At 44.6% G+C, this 22,666-nt stretch overlaps 1 protein-coding gene across 2 annotated transcripts in view; it reads right to left on the reverse strand.

Annotated features, from left to right (window-relative positions):
* The window catches only part of FRAS1 (Fraser extracellular matrix complex subunit 1), an 868,026-nt gene that overhangs the window by 97,203 nt on the left and 748,157 nt on the right, over positions 1-22,666 (reverse strand). The window contains exons 58-62 of one of the 2 annotated variants that reach the window (XM_029600395.1): positions 16,587-16,734; positions 16,099-16,304; positions 7,128-7,284; positions 6,271-6,471; positions 5,137-5,469 (exon numbers count right to left, since the gene is read on the reverse strand). In XM_029600395.1, coding sequence (XP_029456255.1) covers positions 5,420-5,469; positions 6,271-6,471; positions 7,128-7,284; positions 16,099-16,304; positions 16,587-16,734 — 762 coding nt within the window. In that variant the 3' untranslated portion in view covers positions 5,137-5,419. Of the gene's footprint in view, positions 1-5,136; positions 5,470-6,270; positions 6,472-7,127; positions 7,285-16,098; positions 16,305-16,586; positions 16,735-22,666 lie in introns of those variants that run through there. The other variant, XM_029600388.1, reaches the window with a different exon arrangement.

The following is a 22,666-nucleotide window of genomic DNA, read 5'->3' on the forward strand; positions in this document are numbered from 1 at the left end:
GCAGGCCTAGAGTATCACTTCCCACCCCATTCCTTGTGTTACTTTGCCCCCTTATCCTCTGCCCAGCCCCAGTATCCCCCTAACATCCACTTCCCCTCACCTGCCCCACCCTCTACTGTGCAGAGCAGTGCTGGGAGGACAGTAGGAGTAGAGAGCAGAATAATTCTCCTCTACTCTATTCTGCTATGTGAGCTCCCTACTCCAGGCTCTCCCTTCCTATACTCTGTGGTTGTGCTTAGTTGCCATGGAGACAGGAGGGCATAAGCCACATTTTGCAGATGAAAAAGCCACATATGGGAGGAAGTGACGTCATCCAAGCAGATGGCAGCCTAAACCCGAGTCTCCTCCGACTACCGACAGCATCTATTTGCATCAAGCACTCTAACCGGCCTAAATCGGTGCCAAACAGCACTCTGAGCTGCGCGACCCTTAACAGATGTCGAATCGGCGGAAACCTCTTGATTTCAAGAAGTATTCATATCATAAATTGGCGTTGGCAGGGGAATCGCTGGGAAACAACATGGTGGCCGTCAACGTGGACACTGAAGAACTGACGGCGGATGAGCCGACGGACAATTCTGAATTGCCTACCAAGGCCGATATGAAAAGGTGGTTTGAGGAACTGAAAAATGAATTAGCTGCTAACACTGCTGATATTCGCTCTTCCATCGAGGAAATTAAAGGGGATATCGCGGAGAACGGTCGGCGAATAATCGAGGTGGAGACTAGGGCAGAAGCCAACAGTGAGGATGTAAAAGCAAACCGTGAAAACTTAACGCTTATGCAATCAGAAGTGGAAAGATTGCAGGAAAAAGTCGAAGACCTTGAAAACAGGTCGCGGCGGAACAACCTCCGGTTTAGGGGAGTGCCGGAACTTCCAGACTACTTAGACTGCACTGCAGTTGTGACACAAATCAGCGCCATGTTACTCACTGAAGGGGCAGCGGCCCAGATCCCGGCGGCGGTGGAAGAGATAAAAATAGCCCGGGCACATAGTGTTTTGGGACTGCGGGTTAACAATTTACCCAAAGATATCATTGCCTGCTATCAGGACTATGTTATTAAAGAAAAAATAGCTGGAATAGCTCGACAACAAAATAAATGGCAATGGCAAGGGCACGAGATAATGGTTTTTATTGACCTCTTGCCGGCGACAATTAAGAAAAGACAGGACTTTAAACCTGTCACGGAGCTACTAAGACGGGAAGGCGTCCGATACAGATGGCTGTTTCCCTTCAGGATGATTTTCTCAGTAAAAGGGGAATCGCACCGTGTGAAAACTCCTGCAGAGGCCTCACAGGTTTTAACGGAGGCGGGCTACAGTGCGATTGCGGAGCTTACTGTGCTCCCTAAGCCTTCCACACGTAAAGAAGACCCTCCTAGATGGCAAAGGGTGAATCGCGGGGATAAGAGGCTGAGGAGGAATCCGGATAAAGAACCACAGGGCTGACGACACTCAGACGGGAAGATAAGCTGCCACTATAAGTCCTTAATAGGCAGAAGGAAAGTTACCGGCGCTGTGCGTGAAAGGCGCTGAGTATACCTGACATTACAGTTATATTTTCTACGTTGAAGTTATACTTTGCCTAATCTACCTGAATTGGCAGCATTAGAGTGTCTGGATTGAGGTTGTGTATATCTTTCAAATAGGAGTGTTTGTATGCTAACTTTTGAGGAATATTTCAGGTTATTAGCTGTCGGGGGGGGGGGGGAAGGCTACTGCTGGAATGATTCTGTCCTCCCACACACAAATGGTATGGGCCTTTGACGAGGAACATGCTGTATGGGGGGTGGGGAAGCGGGGAGGGGGAATAGAGGTGGGATTACACTACTTTTATCTCTATAGAAGGGGAAGTACAAGTTACTATACTTCGATGGCAGGCTCGACATATATTTCTGTTATGATCTATGCTAGTCTCACTCACGCTTAATACTAAATCGCCATGACGACTATAAATATATTGTCCCTTAATGTTAAGGGGCTAAATACACCATTAAAGCGACAGTCCCTTTTTTCTGATTTGGCTCAACGCAATATTATGATTGCGCTGATACAAGAAACGCACTTAAAGAAAAGATATGAATGCTTGCTCCAAAATAGCAGCTATCCTGGGCAGTATTTGGCTGCGCGACCACTGGCCCACAAATATCTAGGGGTGGGTATTCTCATACATAAAGACCTGCTCTATGAAAATATAGCCTGTTACCCAAATCCAGAGGGTAGATATATTCTGGTAATTGTGGCCATTGCTGGTGTAAAATATTCTTTGCTTAGCGTCTATGCTCCCAATAGTGCCCAGGACACTTTCTTGGACCGCTTATCTCAGATTATTGATCAAAGTGCAGAGGGTCATATCATAATAGGGGGGGACTTCAATTTAACTACCAATCCTAGGCTGGACAATTCCAATGGGTGCACACAAAATAAGCGGAAGGAGCGTCAGAGCTTCCATGGCTTTTTACGCCGTTATAGCTTAATTGATACTTGGAGAGTCTGGCACCCTAAAATGCGAAATTACACCTTTTATTCTAGAGCTCATAAAACATACTCCAGAATTGATTATCTTCTAGTTGATAAGAGCTGCTCTAACCAGGTCGCTCAACCGGCTATAGGGGCTATTACATGGTCGGACTACAGTCCAGTGTCTTTACAGCTAGCTATTTCGGCGTACGATAAAGGCCTCAGATATTGGAAAATCAATGATAGCCTGTTAGAAGATGAAGAATTCTGTGCCCTTCTGTATTCCGATATTCAGGAATATTTATTGATCAATGATAATCCAGATATTTCCCCAATAACGCTCTGGGACTGTCTTAAAGCAGTCCTTAGGGGTAAACTCATAGCTAAAGGGGCCTTTATTAAGAAACAAAAGCAGAGGGATAAAATGGAGACTATTCAGCATTTGCAAAGGCTGGAGCTCATACATTCTAAAACAGGGGATACTCGAACTTTGGTACAAATGGATCAGTTACGTATGCACTTGGTGGAAATTGAGGCTGCACAGGTAGCCTATCAACTAGAACGTGTAAAACAGCTTTTCTATGACGGTGGGAATAAGGCTGGGAGAAATTTGGCGCGTAAGTTGAAGGCCAGGAAATCCCAATTTAATATAGTAAAGGTGAAAGATGAAAGGGGGAAAATTCTTACTTCAAATGCGGAAATAAGGCAACGATTTATTTGCTTTTACTCTGAATTGTACGTATCTAACCCTAACATTTGCCCAGATGCGATAGAAGTGTATTTACAATCTATACAGCTTCCACAGGTATCGTTAGCAGCTCAAAATTTTTTAACACGTGATATCACGGCTGCAGAGGTTTTATGGGCAATAAAATCATTAAAATCGGGCAAGTCTCCAGGATTGGATGGGTTTAATGCCGTTTTTTATAAAAAATTTGCTACTATATTAGTGCCACCCCTGGTAAATTTATTTAATTCGTTGCAAGGCCAGTGCTCACTTTCCAGAGAGGCAAATATGGCTGGAGTGACCTTACTAGTCAAACCAGGGCGCGACCCTATGGCATGCGGCTCTTATCGCCCTATCTCCTTGATAAATTTAGACATGAAAATATTAGCGAAAATTTTGGCTCATAGGCTTAACACCTTTCTCCCTGAGTTGGTTAATTGAGATCAATCTGGCTTTATACCTGGCCGGATGGCTTCAGATAATGTACGAAAGGCTGTTGATGCTATGTGGTGGGCGAGATCCCAGAACATACCTATGACACTATCAGCCATTGATGCCGAAAAGGCTTTTGATTTTGTACATTGGCCATTCCTATTTCAAACTCTGGGAAGGTTTAACTTAGGGGATAAATTTATAAGGTGGATCCAAAAACTCTACGAGGCGCCAACAGCCTGCTTAAAAATCAATGGGGGGTATTCTCCCTCTTTTGCTGTTAAGAGAGGGACTAGGCAAGGCTGTCCCCTATCTCCCTTATTATTTGCCCTGTTTTTGGAACCTTTCACGCATAGGATTCGGAATAACAAGAGTATATCGGGGGTACGGGTTGGTGAATTCTCCTCCAAAATGTCCCTTTTTGAGGACGATATACTGTTTACCATTACGGACCCAATGCCATCTTTACGGACAATTACCAAGGAACTCCATGCTTTTAGTTCAGTATCGGGATTCTCTATTAATTGGGAAAAATCTGAATTATTAAATATCTCGTTACCCCCTGGGATGGTAGCCCAGATACACAACATTTTCCATTTCGATGGGCCAAGCAACAGTTAAAATACTTGGGGGTAAACTTAGGGGCGGGGCACTGATCTATTTCAATTGAATTATCCGCCACTAATGGCTAAATATACAAAGATCTTGAGGAATGGGATCGCTAACCATATCTCATGGTTGGGGAGACTTGCGGTGCTAAAAATGAATATTTGCCTAGATTATTATATTGTTTCAAAACCTTGCCCCTAGTAATCCTACTAAGCTACTGGATAAATGGCAAAAACGGTTGAACAAATATTTATGGAAGGGTAAAAAGTCTAGGATCGCAAAAGAGACTCAGTATCTACCCCGGTTACAGGGCGGCCTAGGAATGCCCAATCTAGCTCGGTATCAAGGGGCGGCTCAGCTTAAAGCAGCTGTTGAATGGCATAGCGCTAAGCACTGCAAGCCTTGGGTACAGCTGGAACAGGCCATACTCGGGACTCTGCCTATAGGTGCCTTAATGTGGCAAAAGCGGGCTACCTGGCTTCCGGTGGTGCAATTACCTGAGACTTTAGAGGCCACCTTATCAGTTTGGAACCAATGGAAAAAAACCCTAGTGGGCACGCAAACCTCTTTCCATAGTACACATTTATTTCATAATAAAGCTTTTCGGCCCGCGGGTCACCCACTGGCCTTCTCACACTGGATTACACATGGTATAACACAACTAGCACATGTATGGGCACCAGGAGGGCTGATTCCATTTTCTACCCTCAGAGACCAGTTCCAATTACCCATGGCCGACCAGTTTAAATATCTGCAAGTCAGACATTTTTTTCTACGTAACCAGGTAGAAGGTGATTTGACAAAGGGTATACCTTCATTCGAAAATATGTGTAGACATGCTGACAAGGTTGACAAACACATTTCCAATATATATGGTTTATTATGTGGTAGTTTTAACATGTCGGCGTCTCATATAAAAGCATGGCAATCAGATCTACAATGTGACTGGACAGTGGAGGACTGGCTACGAGTGTTTCAAGGGCTGAGGAAAGGTTTAATCTCCGCCCAGCATATCGAAAATGGATATAAATTGTTTTTTAGGTGGTACATTACACCTATTCATCTACAACATATTGTGCCGGGCTCAACTGGCTTATGCTGGAAACAATGTCAGGGTAAAGGAACATTCTTCCATCTCTGGTGGTCTTGTCCCAAAATAAACCAGCTATGGAAACTGGTTTCTGCATGGATTACAACGATACTGAACACCAAGATTCAGCTGAATCCGACGCAAGCATTGCTGAATGAAGAAAGGAAAGATGGTTACAAATTTCATGATTATTTTATTAAATATGTGGTGACAGCAACGAGATGTCTCATAGCACAATACTGGAAGGACCCAAGGGTACCTACTTTACAGATGGTACAGGCCTCGGTCAGGAATATGCACAGTTTGGGGCGAATAACAGCCTACAAGAACAAATCACTACATACCTTCCATAAGATATGGGGGCTATATGACCGTTGGCTGCAAGTTTATTCCGGTTGATTGATAGCCTAATGGCTTGGACATATTAACACACACAGGAATTGGGTCTGGTTAAGCATCTTTTGGGATCCCAGTTAAAATGGGTGGCCCTGAGGTATTATTATCTGGTTGGCAAGTCGAGGCCTGCATCTATACTGTGAATCTCAATTTGTCAAACCCTTTATCTTTACATCCAAATTCTCATTACGGTATTAGTTGTACACCTCTACGGGGGGAGGGAGGGGACTAAGGGGACCTATAATTATAATGGCATTTATTATCCTTAATGTCTAATCACAATGAAGGTTTATGTTTTCGATTTGTTTTGTTTATAGCGGATTGTGTACAGGTTTTTATACTTTTGCCAATAAAAGATTTAAATACAAAAAAGAAAAAGCCACATGTGGCTCTTGAGGTTTAATATGCTCTAGGGGTTTAATATGATATCAGTATCACAGGAGCGGGCAATATAAACCACAAAGTAAATACTTTCATGGTTAATATCAATAAATAAAAAAGAACTTAGCAATTCAAAACTGCAATTGAAAAAAAGTTGAATCATGGCTTCCTTACCAGGGCTGAACTTGAGAACTCGGCTTGTTGGATAATAATCGACACCAGACTGAGCAGAGCCATCCCGGGTGCTGCAGCGGACCTTCGAATTCCTATCCAGGTCTCCTTTTCGGATCACCTTGATGTTTAAAACAGCAACACTGTCTGGGCCTTGTGGCTCCCGGATTTGGTAGGCTGCTTCCTCAAACTCTATTGTAGGTGCTGAAGAAATAATGTAAAGAAAGAAAAATACAATTTTCAGCAGCATTAAGAAAACCTGTATCAGGGTGCTACGGTGACACAGAGACAGTAAGGCCTCATGCTAATTATTTCAAACAGCAATGAATCTAACCATTAGGGAGTCTCAACAGCAACTACAGTACATCTATCTTGGGGATTTTATCAGGTGTTTCCTTCCATGGCTTAAAAGGTTTTAATGAGAATAAACACTCGAAACAAAAAGGCAAATAAGGTAGAAAGTTAACTTATTTTAAAAGAGACATTGATGGTGAAGTAAAACACATAGGAACGCTAATATATGGGGCTGTACGTTTCCCCACTAAGCACTACATAAAAATAGTTCTGACCTGCACTGAAAGAATTGATTTTTATTGAAATTGTTAGACTTTGAGCAATCTATTTTGATGTCCAATTTTTGTTTACTGTTAAAAGAGTATGAGCTAGCATTTAAGTTCCTATGTAGTACTTTTTTTATTCGAAATGTGTCAACAGTTATTATTAGCCAGTCACAGCTGGTCCTCATTTTATCTACCTCAGGAAGATGAAAGATGGCACCAACCATGCCAATCTGTGAACCTGAGAACATCTCTTAAATCTCTACCCTCCTCAGCTCATCTGTTTCCTGCAGTTTTCCTTACCATCTTCGTCATTCGAGATGGAGATGGTAGCCACATCAATCTTTCCAGTCCTTGCTCCGCTCCAGTGGTTCCCAAGAGGGTTGCTGAGATGGACCCTGAACTGCTCCTCTGGCTCAAACACGGAGTCGTCGTTGATAAGTACTGTGCAATTCTTCACCTACAAGCCAAGGAGACAACCAGGAAACACGCTTTAATGGCCCTTCATTTTTCTCAATTTCTTTTTATTATAATATTAAACAGCACACAAAAATAATAATGAAAAAATTTAAAGTATGCTTTTGCATCCTCCCAGGACAGCTGTGATAATTTTGAGGCCAATGTAATAAGGTGCACGTAGCAGTTTTACCCTCGGTTTGTGTGCAAACTGTACTCCTGATGCAGTAAAGAGCTTTGTGTACAGAAAAGTTTGTGCACAACAATGTGCATTCAAGTTAGTAGCAACCCATTTAAATTTCATGATAATAAAGGCATTAGCAATTACCACCATCCTCGCCAAATGTAGAGAGGTGTGCTGGCTTAAATCATGGTCTCTATACACTGGATATTTTACTCCTGGTCAATGGTGGAGTACAATTTCCTCATACTCAGGACATGGCAAAAAATAACCCTCTCTGCTTCAAGCGTTGAAGTTTTTCAGCTCATCTCTTCCCACGCCAAGGGACACCTCCGGGATCATCAACATTCAGCACTGCCTAGATCCCCCATGATTGCCAATGTAATTATAAACATTATTTTTTTTTTTTTTTTTACTTATTCAGTGGCGGAGGGGAGAAGAGCAAGAGAGAGTACAAGTCAGTGAACACATGTGTGAGTGAGAGCATGCATGTATGTGTGTAAGAACAAGTGATTGGGCATGCATGTGAACATACGAATGGGCATGAGTGAGTGTGAGCATGAGAGAGCATGTGTATGTGAGTGAGTGTATATGTGTGTCTGAGCATTTGCAAGTGAGCATATGAGTATATAAGAATTAACATGTAGGCTACAGAGTGTGAATATATGAGGACGAGGAGAAGGTTTATGTACATATCCATCCCTGACAATTTCAGGATGACTTATTAGTTTTAATTAATAGTAGTTATTTGATGTTTTAAAATATTTTATTGGTGTTTGGGAAATTTTTAAACATTTTTATATGAGTTTTTAATTAACAGATGTTCTATTGGTCAGCTGTTTTGAAATATTTATTCTGTTAGTATTGGTTTACTATTACTGATAATTTGTATTTCTTGATTTTATTGATTGTTTTATGAGGTATGGTGATGTTTTGTTTTTTCATTGTTGCACTGTATACAGTGAGGTTTTTTTTGCTGTTTCCCGTACAGATTTTTTGTCTGTATGTTTCTATTTATAGAAACATAGAAACATAGAAATGACGGCAGAAGAAGACCAAACGGCCCATCCAGTCTGCCCAGCAAGCTTCACACATTTTTTCTCTCATACTTATCTGTTTCTCTTAGCTCTTGGTTCTATTTCCCTTCCACCCCCACCATTGAAATATCTAGCTTGATTAGTTAGGGGTAGTAGGGGTAGTAACCGCCGCAATAAGCAAGCTACACCCATGCTTATTTGTTTTACCCAGACTATGTTATACAGTCCTTAATGGTTGTTTTTCTTCTCCCCTGCTGTTAAAGCAGGGAGCTATGCTGGAAATGCGTGATGTATCAGTCTTCTCCCAGCCGTTGAAGCAGAGAGCCATGCTGCATATGCATCGAAAGTGAAGTATCAGACACATTTGGTTTGGGGTAGTAACCGCCGTAACAAGCCAGCTACTCCCCGCTTTGTGAGTGCGAACCCTTTTTTCTTCTCCCCTGCCGTTGAAGCAGAGAACTATGCTGTATGGGGCGGATTTTCAGAGCCCTGCTCGCCGGTAAGCTTATTTTACATAGGCCTACCGGCGCGCGAAGAGCCCCGGGACTCGCGTAAGTCCCGGGGTTTTCGGAGGGGGCGTGTCGGGGGCGGGTCCGAACCGCGCGGCGTTTTCGGGGCGTGTCGGGAGTGTTCCGGGGGCGGGCCCGGGGGCGTGGCTACGGCCCGGGGCAGCCCGGGGGCGTGGCCGCGCCCTCCGGACCCGCTCCCAGGTCGCGTCCCGGCGTGCAGGAGGCCCGCTGACGCGCGGGGATTTACGCCTCCCTCTGGGAGGCGTAAATCCCCCGACAAAGGTAAGGGGGGGGTTTAGACAGGGCCGGGCGGGTGGGTTAGGTAGGGGAAGGTGAGGGGAGGGCAAAGGAAAGTTCCCTCCGAGGCCGCTCCGATTTCGGAGCGGCCTTGGAGGGAATGGGGGTAGGCTGCGCGGCTCGGCGCGCGCCGGCTATACAAAATCCATAGCCTTGCGCGCGCCGATCCAGGTTTTTAGCAGATACGCGCGGCTCCGCGCGTATCTACTGAAATCCAGCGTACTTTTGTTTGCACCTGGAGCGCAAACAAAAGTAGGCTATTCGCGCTCCTTTTAAAATCCGCCCCTATATGCATTGAAGGTGAAGTATCAGGCTTATTTGGTTTGGGGTAGTAACCGCCGTAACAAGCCAGCTACTCCCCTCTTTGTGAGTGTAAATCCATTTTTCCACATTTCCTCTTGCTGTTGAAGCTTAGAGCGATGATGGAGTCACAGTAAGCATGTGTATGTTTATTGAATGTGGGGCGGATTTTCAGAGCCCTGCTCGCCTAAATCCGCCCAAAACCGGGCGGATTTACGCGAGCAGGGCCCTGCGCGCCGGTAAGCCTATTTTACATAGGCCTACCGGCGCGCGCAGAGCCCCGGGACTCGCGTAAGTCCCGGGGTTTTCGGAGGGGGCGTGTCGGGGGGCGGGCCCGAACCGCGCGGCGTTTTCGGGGCGTGTCGGGAGCTTTCCGGGGGCGGGCCCGGGGGCGTGGCTACGGCCCGGGGCGGCCCGGGGGCGTGGCCGCGCCCTCCGGACCCGCCCCCAGGTCGCGTCCCGGCGCGCAGGAGGCCCGCTGACGCGCGGGGATTTACGCCTCCCAGAGGGAGGCGTAAATCCCCCAACAAAGGTAAGGGGGGGGTTTAGACAGGGCCGGGCGGGTGGGTTAGGTAGGGGAAGGGAGGGGAAGGTGAGGGGAGGGCAAAGGAAAGTTCCCTCCGAGGCCGCTCCGATTTCAGAGCGGCCTTGGAGGGAACGGGGGTAGGCTGTGCGGCTCGGCGCGCGCCGGCTATACAAAATCGATAGCCTTGCACGCGCCGATCCAGGTTTTTAGCAGATACGCGCGGCTCCGCGCGTATCTACTAAAATCCAGCGTACTTTTGTTTGCGCCTGGAGCGCAAACAAAAGTAGGCTATTCGCGCTCCTTTTAAAATCCGCCCCTAAGGGTATTGTCTCCAGGCAGTAGCTGTCATTCTGGCGAGTCACCCACTCTTCATTGGCGGCCTCTTGACTTTATGGATCCACAGTGTTTATCCCACGCCCCTTTGAAGTCCTTCACAGTTCTGGTCTTCACCACATCCTCCGGAAGCGCATTCCAGGCGTCCACCACCCTCTCCGTGAAGAAATACTTCCTGACATTGGTTCTGAATCTTCCTCCCTGGAGCTTCAAATCGTGACCCCTGGTTCTGCTGATTTTTTTCCTATGGAACAGGTTTGTCGTAGTCTTTGGATCATTAAAACTTCAAGTATCTGAAAGTCTGTATCATATCACCTCTGCTCCTCCTTTCCTCCAGGGTGTACATATTTAGATTCTTCAATCTCTCCTCGTACGTCATGCGATGAAGATCCTCCACCTTCCTGGTCGCCCTTCTCTGTACCGCTTCCATCTTGTCTTTGGTCTTTTTGTAGATACGGTCTCCAGAACTGAACACAGTACTCCAGGTGAGGCCTCACCAAGGACCTGTACAAGGGAATAATCACTTCCCTTTTCTTACTCGACATTCCTCTCTCTATGCAGCCCAGCATTCTTCTGGCTTTTGCTATCGCCTTGTCGCATTGTTTCGCAGACTTCATATCATTAGACACTATCACCCCAAGGTCCCTCTCCTGCTCTGTGCACGTCAGCTTTTCCCCCCCCATCGAATACAGTTCATTCGGATTTCCACTCCCCATATGCATGACTTTGCACTTCTTGGCATTGAATCTGAGCTGCCATATCTTCGACCACTCTTCCAGTTTCCTTAGATCCCGTCTCATTCTCTCCACTCCTTCTGGCGTGTCCACTCTGTTGCTGATCTTTGTGTCATCCGCAAAAAGACAAACCTTACCTTCTATCCCATCCACAATGTCGCTCACAAAGATATTGAACAGGACCGGTCCCAACACCGATCCTTGCGGTACACCACTTAAAACCGCTCTCTCTTCAGAGAAGTTTCCATTTACCATCACACATTGTCTTCTGTCTGTCAGCCAATTTGCAATCCAGGTCACCACCTCGGCCCTCACTCCTAAGCTTCTCGTTTTATTCACCAGTCTCCTGTGCGGAACCGTATCAACAGCTTTGCTGAAATCCAAGTATATGATATCAAGCACTCTTCCTCGATCCAATTCCTTGGTTACCCAGTCAAAAAAGTTAATCAGATTTGTCTGACAGGATCTTCCCCTGGTGAATCCATGTTGCCTCTGGTCCATCAATTCTCCGGACTGTAGATAGTTCACTATTCTTTCTTTCAGCAGTGACTCCATTACTTTCCCACCACCGAAGTGAGGCTAACCGGTCTGTAGTTGCCAGCCTCCTCCCTGTTCCCACTCTTGTGAAGCGGGACCACCACCGCTCTTCTCCAATCACTCGGCACCACTCCCGTTTCTAGGGATCTATTGAACAGGTCACACAGCGGAGCTGCCAGAACATCTCTGAGCTCCCTCAATATCCTTGGATGAATCCCATCAGGCCCCATGGCTTTGTGTTCTGCATGTGTGAGGTGTTCTGCATGTGTGAGGGTCTGTCTGTGTTCTGCATGTGTGAGTGAGGTGGGATATTCTGCTAGCATGGAGGTTAAGTGAATTGATCTATTGCAGCTTGACTTGTTCTGTTTTTCTAATAAGAGGTGTATTAGAGTTTTAGGGCCTGGTATAATATTTGCAGTTTTGCCCTTTCACAGGTGGGGATGGCACTTAGTGCTAGCAGTTAGTATTGTTTTGATATGAGAGATTTACTATATTGTAATTTCCTCAGAAAGGCCTCCTTTCAGCAGCACCACCCATCTTGAAGCGAAGCCAGCACCTGACAAGCGAAGCCAGCCCCCTGACGTCAGAGGAGGGGCCGGGTGAGTGGTGTTTAAATTTAAACTCACCCCAGGCGCTGCGCACCATGCACCGTGTGCCGAAGGAGCGCGTCCAAAGGAGCAGGCCCCTTTGTGCGCCCCTTCGCGCAGCCCTCAAAGACACCCCCTTCCTAAACCTTACCTTCTCCACCCGCTCCTCCCAAACACTAAATAAAAAAAAACAAACAAAACTGCATCACTAACAACTACCTTTAAAAAGCAAGCTATACTCTCATATTGCTATCTCAATCAACTTTCAGTTCAAAATCTCAAAAAGATATGAAGATGAACAACAAGATATCATCTCCAAACAATCAACCTACATCCTCTAAGAAACATTCATCCTTGAAACCTCCACACAAACTAAATCCACCAATAAACTACAAAAACAACACACATATCCAACTCTCAAACTATATGCTTCTCTCATTCATACTCATCGATACTCGTTCTATAATAAAAAAAATCCCTCTATTCAATGACCTACTCAGTGACCACAAACCAGATTTCATTGCAATTACGGAATCCTGGCTAAAAAACACGGACTCCGTTCTAATAAACTAACTATCCAACCAAGATTACAACACCTCTTCAATCCCCAGAAAAAATAAAAAAGGAAGTGGCTTAATGCTTATATCTAAAAAGAGCCTGCAACTAACACTTTGCCCATCTAACATTCCTCTACCATTTGAAATTGCTTTATTTGATTCACCAAAACTTCAAATATGCCTCATTTACTGTCCTCCAGGAGCACTCGATAAAAACTGCTCACCTCTAATTAAATATATTATGAACATCTCCCTCAACAAAGCCATAATCATACTTGGTGACTTCAACATACATTTCAACTTACCAACTCACTCAAAAACCTGCCAAACTATCATTGATGCACTCTCAACTCTATATCTAGAACAAATAATCCAATCTCCAACTCATAAAGCAGGCCACACAATTGACCTCATTTTTGTCAACACTGAAATCTGGAAATCATTCTCTACCCACACCACAGAGATACCCTGGTCCGACCACCATCTAATCCAAGCTGACTTACATACCAACCTCAATATTAAACCCCCTCAAATCACCCCAAACAAAATATCCTACCGTCCACCATTCAACATAGAACTTTTACAAAAAACTCTTCAATCCGAATTAAACAACTTCAATATATCTAACTCCGAAAACGCTACCTCATCATGGCTAAACATCACAAAACAAGTTGCAGACAACATCAATCCCATTATTACAAAGACTAAACAACAACCCAAACACAACAACCAATGGTATAACGAAAATATCAGAACTGCCAAACGCATACTCAGAAAAAAAGAAAGAGAATGGAGAAAAAACAAAAATACTACCACACTAAATAATTATCGGAACAACTTAGCTCAATATAAAAATATCATCAACAATGCGAAAAAGGAATTCTTCTCCAACAAAATCTCCAAATTTCATCATACCCCAGAATGTTATTCGCAATAGTTCAGAAACTTACCAAAACCACCCAAGAGTCTTCATGCACCAAACATGGAAGTGATGACTTTGCTGATTTCTTCAACAACAAAATATCTCATCTAATCCAATTCAATATAACCAGGGGACTATACTCAAAGTCTCCCCTCAATTCTGGGCATTATATGGTATTGTAATGGCCACTAAATTACAGAAACCAACCATAGCAGCCTATAGTAAAACTCTACAAGTCAGCATTGCACAAGACACCATGATTAGCCCACTGTCAAATTGGCAAAGCTGGCTGGAGTTCACGTTCACAAGGCAGGAGTTTATGAGCTGCTTTCGAGACTTGCCTGAATGGTCGGAAAACGTACTATATGGGAACTGCAGCTTAAAGTTTTAAGATCGTTCTACATGGCACCAGATAGAGCGCATAAAGCTCGCATAATTGATTCCCCACTCTGCACCAAATGCAAGCAGGCTACTGGTTCCTTTCCACACAATTTCTGGACATGTGCAGAAATTATGAACTTTTGGCAAAAGATCATCTCCACCTGTTGTCAGTTATTGGTAGCAAAGCTCCCAAACGATCCCATGCTGTGGCTCTTCGGAGTTGCACATTTGCCCATAGATGGTATCGATGACTATGGTCTCAGATTCCTACAAAAAGTGAGTTTGACAGGGAAGAAAACAATCCTTGCCTGCTGGGTATCGGAGGTCATTCCTACCCATGAGCAGTGGCTCAGGCTGTTAATTAAACTATACATGCTGGAATATACAAATGGAAAGGAAGCTTCTGATAAGCACAGGGTAGAACTGGAAAAAATTTGGAAACCCCTGAATGATTACCTGAACCCTATAACACGTTGGAGCAAGAAAGTGGTACTTAGAATTTGATACACACACATGGAATGGGTGGGAGATGAAGGGGGGAGAAGGGGGGGAGTTTAGGGGTGGGGAGTTGCTTATATGATATTGTTAGTTAGTGTTGGTATGTAATGTTCTTACTAGCTTATGAGTAGCTTGAGTTGATGCCTGTGTTGGATATCTTGCTCTTACTGTTGTAATGCTAACACATGATATTGTTTGTAAAATTGGCTGTTAAAAAAACAATAAACATAAATTACAACACCCCCCCCAAAAAAAACAACAAAAAAATAAGCAAAAAGAGCCTCCCCGAGGCCCTCTAACCCTCCTGCCCAGCAAAGAGAAGCTCATGGCCTGGGACTACCTGAGCACCAAGGCCTGGGTCCTTCTGACTTCCCAGTAAAATTTCTTGGACTGGGGACCTCTCTGGCCCCCACTTACTCCATCTGTGGGTCTGGCATTGTGGAAAAGGCAGAAGTGATGCCTTTTCGTTCCTGCCCTTGCTCTTTTAAGAATGATGTTGGTGACCCAATGGATGGCATCAACGTGATGTCAGTTTGGCATCTATCTCAGGGATGGCCAGCACCATTTTTTCATATGGCTGTATTTTGGCACATCTGGTAGCCCACCACCAGCATTTGAGCAAAAGAGAAGGTAGTTGTGAGTTGGCATCATTCCTGCCTTTTCCACGATGCTGGACCACAAATAGGGTAAGTGGGGGCTGGGGAGGGTACTGGCCCTCAAAACATTTAACTGAGAGTGTGGGTTAGAGGGGACTAGAGATACCAAGCTGAGTATGTTAGATTTGTACCAGTACGAATGGAGTCAGAAGGACTCAGTGAGGCCCAGCAAAGAAGGCCCGGGCCTCAGGCTAGATTTCTACTGGTGAGGGTCAGAGGGGCCTGGAGAAATCCCAGACCCTAGGTTTCTCTGTGCTGGGTGAGAGGTGGATTAGAGGGCCTCAGGGAAGCTTTTTTTTTTTGGATGTGCACACAAAAAAAAATACCTGAAAATGTTGTGGTATTTTCATGAAAGGCCATTTTTGGTTCATTTCATTTGGAATGAACTTAAAATGGTCTCTTTTTTCCATTTAGCACAGTCATTTAAAATGAATTCACATTCCTACTACAGATGATGGCACCAGGTGAGACATGCTATCATTGACTTCTTAACGTTTTTGTTGCTTTCCTCTGAATTTTCCCCAAAAGCTTAAATATGGTACCCCAACAATGGCCTTACCAATGCACAGTAGAGTAAGAAAATGATGTCATTTATATTACATGTGATACATTTGTTAATAAGTTTCAGTCTAGTATACCTATTACATACACTATGCTAACTGCTGCATCGCTTTAGATCCTGTATGTTTTACTTTTTAAAGCTACTGTTCACATCCGTTCTAGATTTTTTCTTTCAGGTCTTTCCAGTAATATCCTCACTCACTTTCTCTCCTTTCAAAAACGTAATGCGTGAATCATCTGAATTCCTCCTCTCTTCAAAGTCCCCCATGACGACTGCCGTCTGACTTTGGGTGTAGCATCTCACTGAAGATTCGTAGCTCAAGTCTCCAGTTCGGACGACAGGAATATGCAGTGATCTCTCTTTCTCCTTCACTGCATATGAATCCTTGCCAAACTGCATACTCGGCACTGCATAATGTACAACAACATCTTCATTGCTACCAATTTTAATACAAATGAGACAATAACGAGAGAGAAAGAGATGCATCCACTTTGAATATATGATGAAGGTGAGGCAGATACAATTAGCATGCAATGTAGAAATTATGGGGCTGCCATCACTGCTCCTTAGAAATAATACTCTTCCAATGTAGAGGTAGATTATTAGACAAAAGAAATTGTTTCAACTAGTCAAACTGCAAAGATAATTATGTGAAGGAGCTCTTAGAATGGGAACAATACACAACTTACCATCCTGGAAGGTGTCATTAATGCCAACTGTAGCCTGGGAAGGTTTGGTCAGTTCAGCCCCTTGTGCTGAGCTCAAGAAAACAACAAATGTCTCCAAGCCTTCGATGACTGGGTGCTGAATGTCATCCAGGATTGTCAAGGTGCAATACTAAATGAAAAAGAATATTCTAATTTTATAAAAATCTTCTGCCACTTAAAAAATATGAACATGAGCTTTATTTGGGGAAAAGGGGACATGAATTTGCTACTAGATTCAGTATGAACATAAAAGGGCTTATTTTCAAACTCCCTGAAGAAATTTATTTTTTATTTTTATTTATTTTAGATATATATTCTGCTTTTCACACATATTTCAGCATTTCAAAGTGGATTACATTCAGGTACTGTAGATATTTCCCTATCTCCAGCAGGCTTACACTCTAAGGGGGTCATTTATCAAAGTGCTATATGGTGTTTTCACATGCGAAAGCCCCATAACTTTTGGTGCGATGCAAATGAGAAAAAGGGGAGGATATTGGGGTGGGAATTTTGGACAAGGTGAGAGAGAGAGAGAACCTAGCCATAATGCCCTCACCCTAGATAGGTATTTATATCTCTTTGGGAGGCCCACCTAGTAACTCGAGATGAGGTTTAGGTAATAGTGTAGAGGCCACTTTGACATTCAAAGTGAGACGTGCGAACAGAACAGTGCTCTTTTGTAAAGATTTGAAGACCTTCGGAGTGAGGAAACTCACCCAAAGATGAGATCTGTGCAATGTTCTCTCAACCTAGCTTGATGTTACCCAGGTAGAGAGTCCATCAAGCTAGTGAAATGTGGGTTTTTCTTGTCATCTCTACTTTTTAAAATCTTTTGTGACTGTAGTAGCAACTATAGTCTGTAGATATGATGTGATTTGGGAGTACATATATGCATAGATCAGGTCAGAATCAGCATGATAGTGTTGCGCTTCTGCTCGGAGGCTGTGCTGCAAGCAGGTGCTTACCTTGCGGCCCAGAGGCCACCGTCATGATCCGTATGGCAGGAGCTGCCCCAGTCACCCCAGCACGGCAGGAGCCGCTGTGAACTGGCCCTCTTCACCACAGCAGGGAGCTGTGGACTTCGGTCCTCCTTGGTGGCATGGGGCCGCCGGCGCTGCCGTCCCACGGCAGGCCCAGAGGCCTGCTCCGCAGCGGCATGGATGCTGCCATCGCTCCGCTTCTGGTTTCGCCCCTAGGGGCGAGGCCACACCTCTCTTCCTTATTTAAAGGGCCTGCAGCTGGATATGCCTGGGCCCCACCTGTGGACTCCTCCCTGGGCGTCTCCAGCAGAGCCCTACATCAGGGCTCCTCCGTCATTTCTCCCTTGCCTTGGGCAAGGGGCTAGTCCTCCTTAGGACTCCTCGCTTCCTGCTCCTGCCTGGCATCTCCTTGCCTTCTTGGGATCCCTCGTCATCCATGTTCCTGGTCTCGATGTCTCTTCTGTTCCTGATGTGCCTAGATGTTTCTGTCGTCCGCCATGTCTCCAGATATCCCCGAGGTCCGTCGTGTGTCCAGATCTCTTGAGGTCCTGTTTGTCTCCGAAGGTTCTGTGGTCCGGTGTCTCCTGAGGCTCCATGTTGTCCTGTCCCTGCATGGTTGTGTAGGGCGCGCAGTGGTCCATTTGGTCCGTGACCACCCCAGCTGGGGTGTGTAGGAAGCTCGGTGGGATAGCTCCATCCGTCATTGCCGAGGATTCACGTCCTTCATCAGACCACGACCATGTTCCTGATGTTCCAATGTCCTCCGTGTCTAGTCTCCAGATGTTCCGCCCTTCGGCATTCTCCTTCTCTGGCTCCTCTTTTTGAAGCCTTCCTCCGATGTCTTGGGCTCCGGCTTCGCCTAACCTCCGGCGGATTGTGCAGTCAGTGGATAGCCTGAGGGCCGTTCTGGCCACTGAAGCCTCCTTTCTGGCTGTGTGAGTTAGCGTGTTATCCGGATTCCACTCCATCCTGAGTTTTATCTTGCTGTCGTCTGTCCGTACTTCAAGAGTCTGTCTTCCTGTTCCTGGACTTCCTGAGGGACTGTTGTCTGTCCTGCGCTTCTTTGCTGCTCTTCACCGAGTGTCCGCAAGCGGCGGGAGGTCCTGTGCTCTCTTGGAAGTTCCGGACTTTTACTTGCCTGATTTTAGCTTGCCTTGCCTTGCTTTGCCATGCCATGTCTTGCCTTGCCTCCCGTGTCTGAGTCTTGTCTTCATCAACTCCTGAGTATTGTCTTCTTCAGCCCCTGAGTCTGTCCAGTGCCAGTGGCTTTCGTCCGCCTTTGCCTCCTGTCCGGCCTGCTGCCTCTACCGTTAGCCAGTGGCAGGTCCAAAAGGGCTTGGAGTGGTCGGAGGACTACTCAGAGACCAACCTTGCGTGGTTGGCCTCTTGGAGGCAGTGGTGGTCGGCGGGGGTCTGGGCTTCCGGTTCCGCCCAGACGAGGCTCCATCTCACCTGCCTCGGTGCTTCCTTGGAGCAGAGGTCTAAGGGCACAGTCCACTCGTCCCAGCGCAACAGATAGGCTCAACTTGGATTAGTTTACTTTAGTTTATTAAAATTTATAACACGCCTCCATTACCAGGTTTTGAGACAGCTTACATAGTAAAATACTCATAATTACCATAAAAGAACAAACAAACACAATACGGAACTAAACAATATAATCTCTTAATAGAGAAACACAGAACAACCTCTTTACTCCATGAATAACATGATTACACTTTTGCAATTAACAGATTTTTATTTAAATTTTTTTTTTTTTACTTGATGAACTGTGAATGAGATTGATGAATATAAATAAGATAATCCATATTGGAATACAGGATCTGGTGATGGAGCTGCTTGGAAATAGTGACCATAATGAAGTCAAATTTAAGATAATCACAGGAGGGAAAATAATAAATAAAACTACAATAGTAACGGTTGAGAACCACTGTTCTAGAAGCATGGAGATTCTGAATTCTCTGCAGGGACAACTGGTAACAGAACCCATATGGGAGGGGCGATACTAGACCCGGTGCTTATCAATGGAGACAGTGTTTCTGATATTGCGTGGATGATCATCTAGGATAATGTGGTTCAGTATTAGAGAACTGGCAATGATGTTTCATTCTAAAGGCAAGGGTCTTAGTCTTCAGGAAAACGAACTTTCTTAAAATGGAGTTATTAGCTGGATATCAAAATCTAGGAGGAAGCAGACAAGCAGGGGGCAAAACTAAAAGCAAATATTATAAAGGCAGCTAAACTTTTTTTTAAAGAAAAATAAACAGATGTCAGAGGAAAAAGAAGTTGCTATGGTTTTCTAAAGAAGTAGCTGAAAAAGTAAGGAAAAAAGGTTAGCATTCATAAACTAGACGAGATCGCAGGAAGACATCCAACAATATCTGGTAAAGGTAAAAAAAAACCCCAAAACCTGGGAAAGTAATCATGAGACCACAGATGCAAATGGAAGAAAAAATAGAAAATAAAGGTAAAGCGGGAGTACAAGACCTTTTCTTAGACATGTTAGTGACAGAAGGAAGTGCAAAAGTGGCATAGTGAGACTCGAAAGAGAAGGGGAAGAATATGTAGAAGCTGATGAGGAAAAAGTGGAATTGTTTAACACATTTTTCTGTTTGGTGTTCACGGAGAAAGGGCCAGGAATAGGACCACAGAAAATGGACCCAAATAAGACTGGAAGTGAGTTAAATCTCAATTTGCAGACATGTGTATTTGTGAGGAACTAGCTAAACTTAAAATTATATAAAGTGATGGGGTTGGATGGGATACATCTGAGGCTTTTAAGGAGACCTAAGAGAAGTTCTGAGAGCTCTGCTGGCTGAGCTTTCAATGCTTCTTTAGAATCAGGAGCAGTTCTGGAGGATTAGAGATAGGAGAATGTGGTTCCTCTTCATAAAAGTGGAAGTAAGGAGGAGGCTGGAACCAGAGGCCACTTAATCTGATCTCTGTGGTGAGCAAATGAATGGAATCACTGCTAACTGGATTGCAAGATCTGAGGCAGCATGGTTTTACTAAAAATAGGTCTTGTCAGACAACTTGATTTAATCTGACCAGAGAGCTGGATCAGGGAAGAATATTAAATGTAGAGTAACTCAATTTCGGTAAGGCCTTTAACACTGTTCCGCAGAGTGACATAAATAAACTGAGTGAGTGGGTTAGAAAATGGTTGGGGTGGGGGGGGGGGGTGTGACAAAGGGTAGTGATAAATGGAGTTCACTGTGGATAATAATTTGAAATCCTTGGCTCAGAGTGTGGTGGTGGTCAAAAAATCAATAGAAAGTTAGGGATTATTGAGAAAGAAATGGAGAAAACTGAGAATATCATAATGACTTAGTATAGAGCTATGGTGTGACTGCACTGTTAGTACTGTATTTAGCCCTGGTTGACCCATCTCAAAAAAGACATGGAGGAACTATAATAGGGACTGAGAAGGGAAACTAAAATGATAAATGGATGGAATGGATAGAGGTTTATAAAATCCCGAGTGGGCTGGAACAAATAAATAAGGAAGAGTTATTTATTCTTTTAGATAATTTCAAGGAGTGTCCCCTAGTCCTTGTGTTAACAAGTAGAAGATTTAAAATAAATTGGAGAAAGCATTTTTTTACTAAATGCAGAATCAAGCTGTGGAAATTTATTGCCCAAGGATTTGGTTAAGGCAAAGGAAAATTGGTTCTTACCTGCTAATTTTCGTTCCTGTAGTATCACAGATCAGTCCAGACTCCTGGGTTTTGCCTCCCCTCCAGCAGATAGAGAAATAGAAAATTTTACTGACACTTAAGACAAGGTGCCACCTGCAGTCCCTCAGTATTAATCTGTACCCAAGCTAGAAATACACAGAAAAATTCAGTAAACTATGCATACTCTCCTAAATGAGCAGGGGGAAGAGGATAACCATAAAACATTCAACAACAAAACGACCTTACACTTAAAACATATGTGGGATCAACAAAACCTGTGCTTCTTCAGAGAGCATACAGCAAAAACCGACAGATCGAACGGACTCTCCCACTAACCTTTACTAATCAAGGGCGGGACTCTGGACTGATCTGTGGTACTACAGGAATGAAAATTAGCAGGTAAGAACCAATTTTCCTTTCCCTGTACGTACCCAGATCAGTCCAGACTCCTGGGATGTACCAAAGCTTTCCTAAGTAGGGTGGGACTGGGAGAGTCCCGCTTGCAGCACACTTGCGCCAAAATTTCCACCCCCTGGGGCCTGGACATCCAAACAATAATGCCTGGCAAAAGTGTGCAATGACTTCCAAGTAGCCACTCTACAGTTCTCCTGAGGAGAGATCAACTGACATTCTGCCCAAGAGGCTGTCTGAGAGCGAGAATACGCCCGGAGACCCTCCGGAATCGGGTGACCCTGACAAATATATGCTGAAGTAATTGCCTCTTTCAACCACTTCTCAATAGTCGCTTTTGATGCATTACGTCCTTTCTTGGCACTGCTCCACAGCACAAAAAGGTGATCTGACATGCGGAAACTATTTATGATCTCTAAATATCTCAGCAAGGCTTGCTTGACGTCCAAATGAAGCAAATCCCTAGTGTGTGACGCTCCCAGATCTAAGTTTGAGAAGAACGGGAGCTCCACAAACTAATTAACATGAAAGGAGGACACTACCTTGGGTAAGAAAGAAGGGACAGTCTGCAAGGAAATCCCATCGTCTGAGATTCTCAAAAAGGGATCCCTCCAACAAAGAACTTGAATTTCAGAAATTCTGCACGCCAAACAGATAGCCACCAAAAAGACCACTTTCAAAGTCAAATCCTTCATAGTCGCATACCAGAGGGGCTCGAAGGAGGGGGCATAGAGGCTCCGTAAGACCACATTAAGGTTCCAGGCCGGGCATGGCTGTTGAACAGGAGGGCGTAGGTGCTTTACGCCTCAAAGAAAATGGACAACATCCAGATGAGCCAAAAGCGATGTCCCACAAACCTTGCCTCGGAAACAACCTAGCGCCACCACCTGAACCTTAAGCGAATTAAAGGACAGCCCTTTTGTCAAACCATCTTGAAGGAAGGCCAAAATATGTTTCACAGACGCTCTCCTGGGGTCCACCTGCCAGCCGTAAC

This window comes from Rhinatrema bivittatum, chromosome 1 (genome assembly GCF_901001135.1).
Source record: "Rhinatrema bivittatum chromosome 1, aRhiBiv1.1, whole genome shotgun sequence".
Taxonomy (NCBI): domain Eukaryota; kingdom Metazoa; phylum Chordata; class Amphibia; order Gymnophiona; family Rhinatrematidae; genus Rhinatrema; species Rhinatrema bivittatum.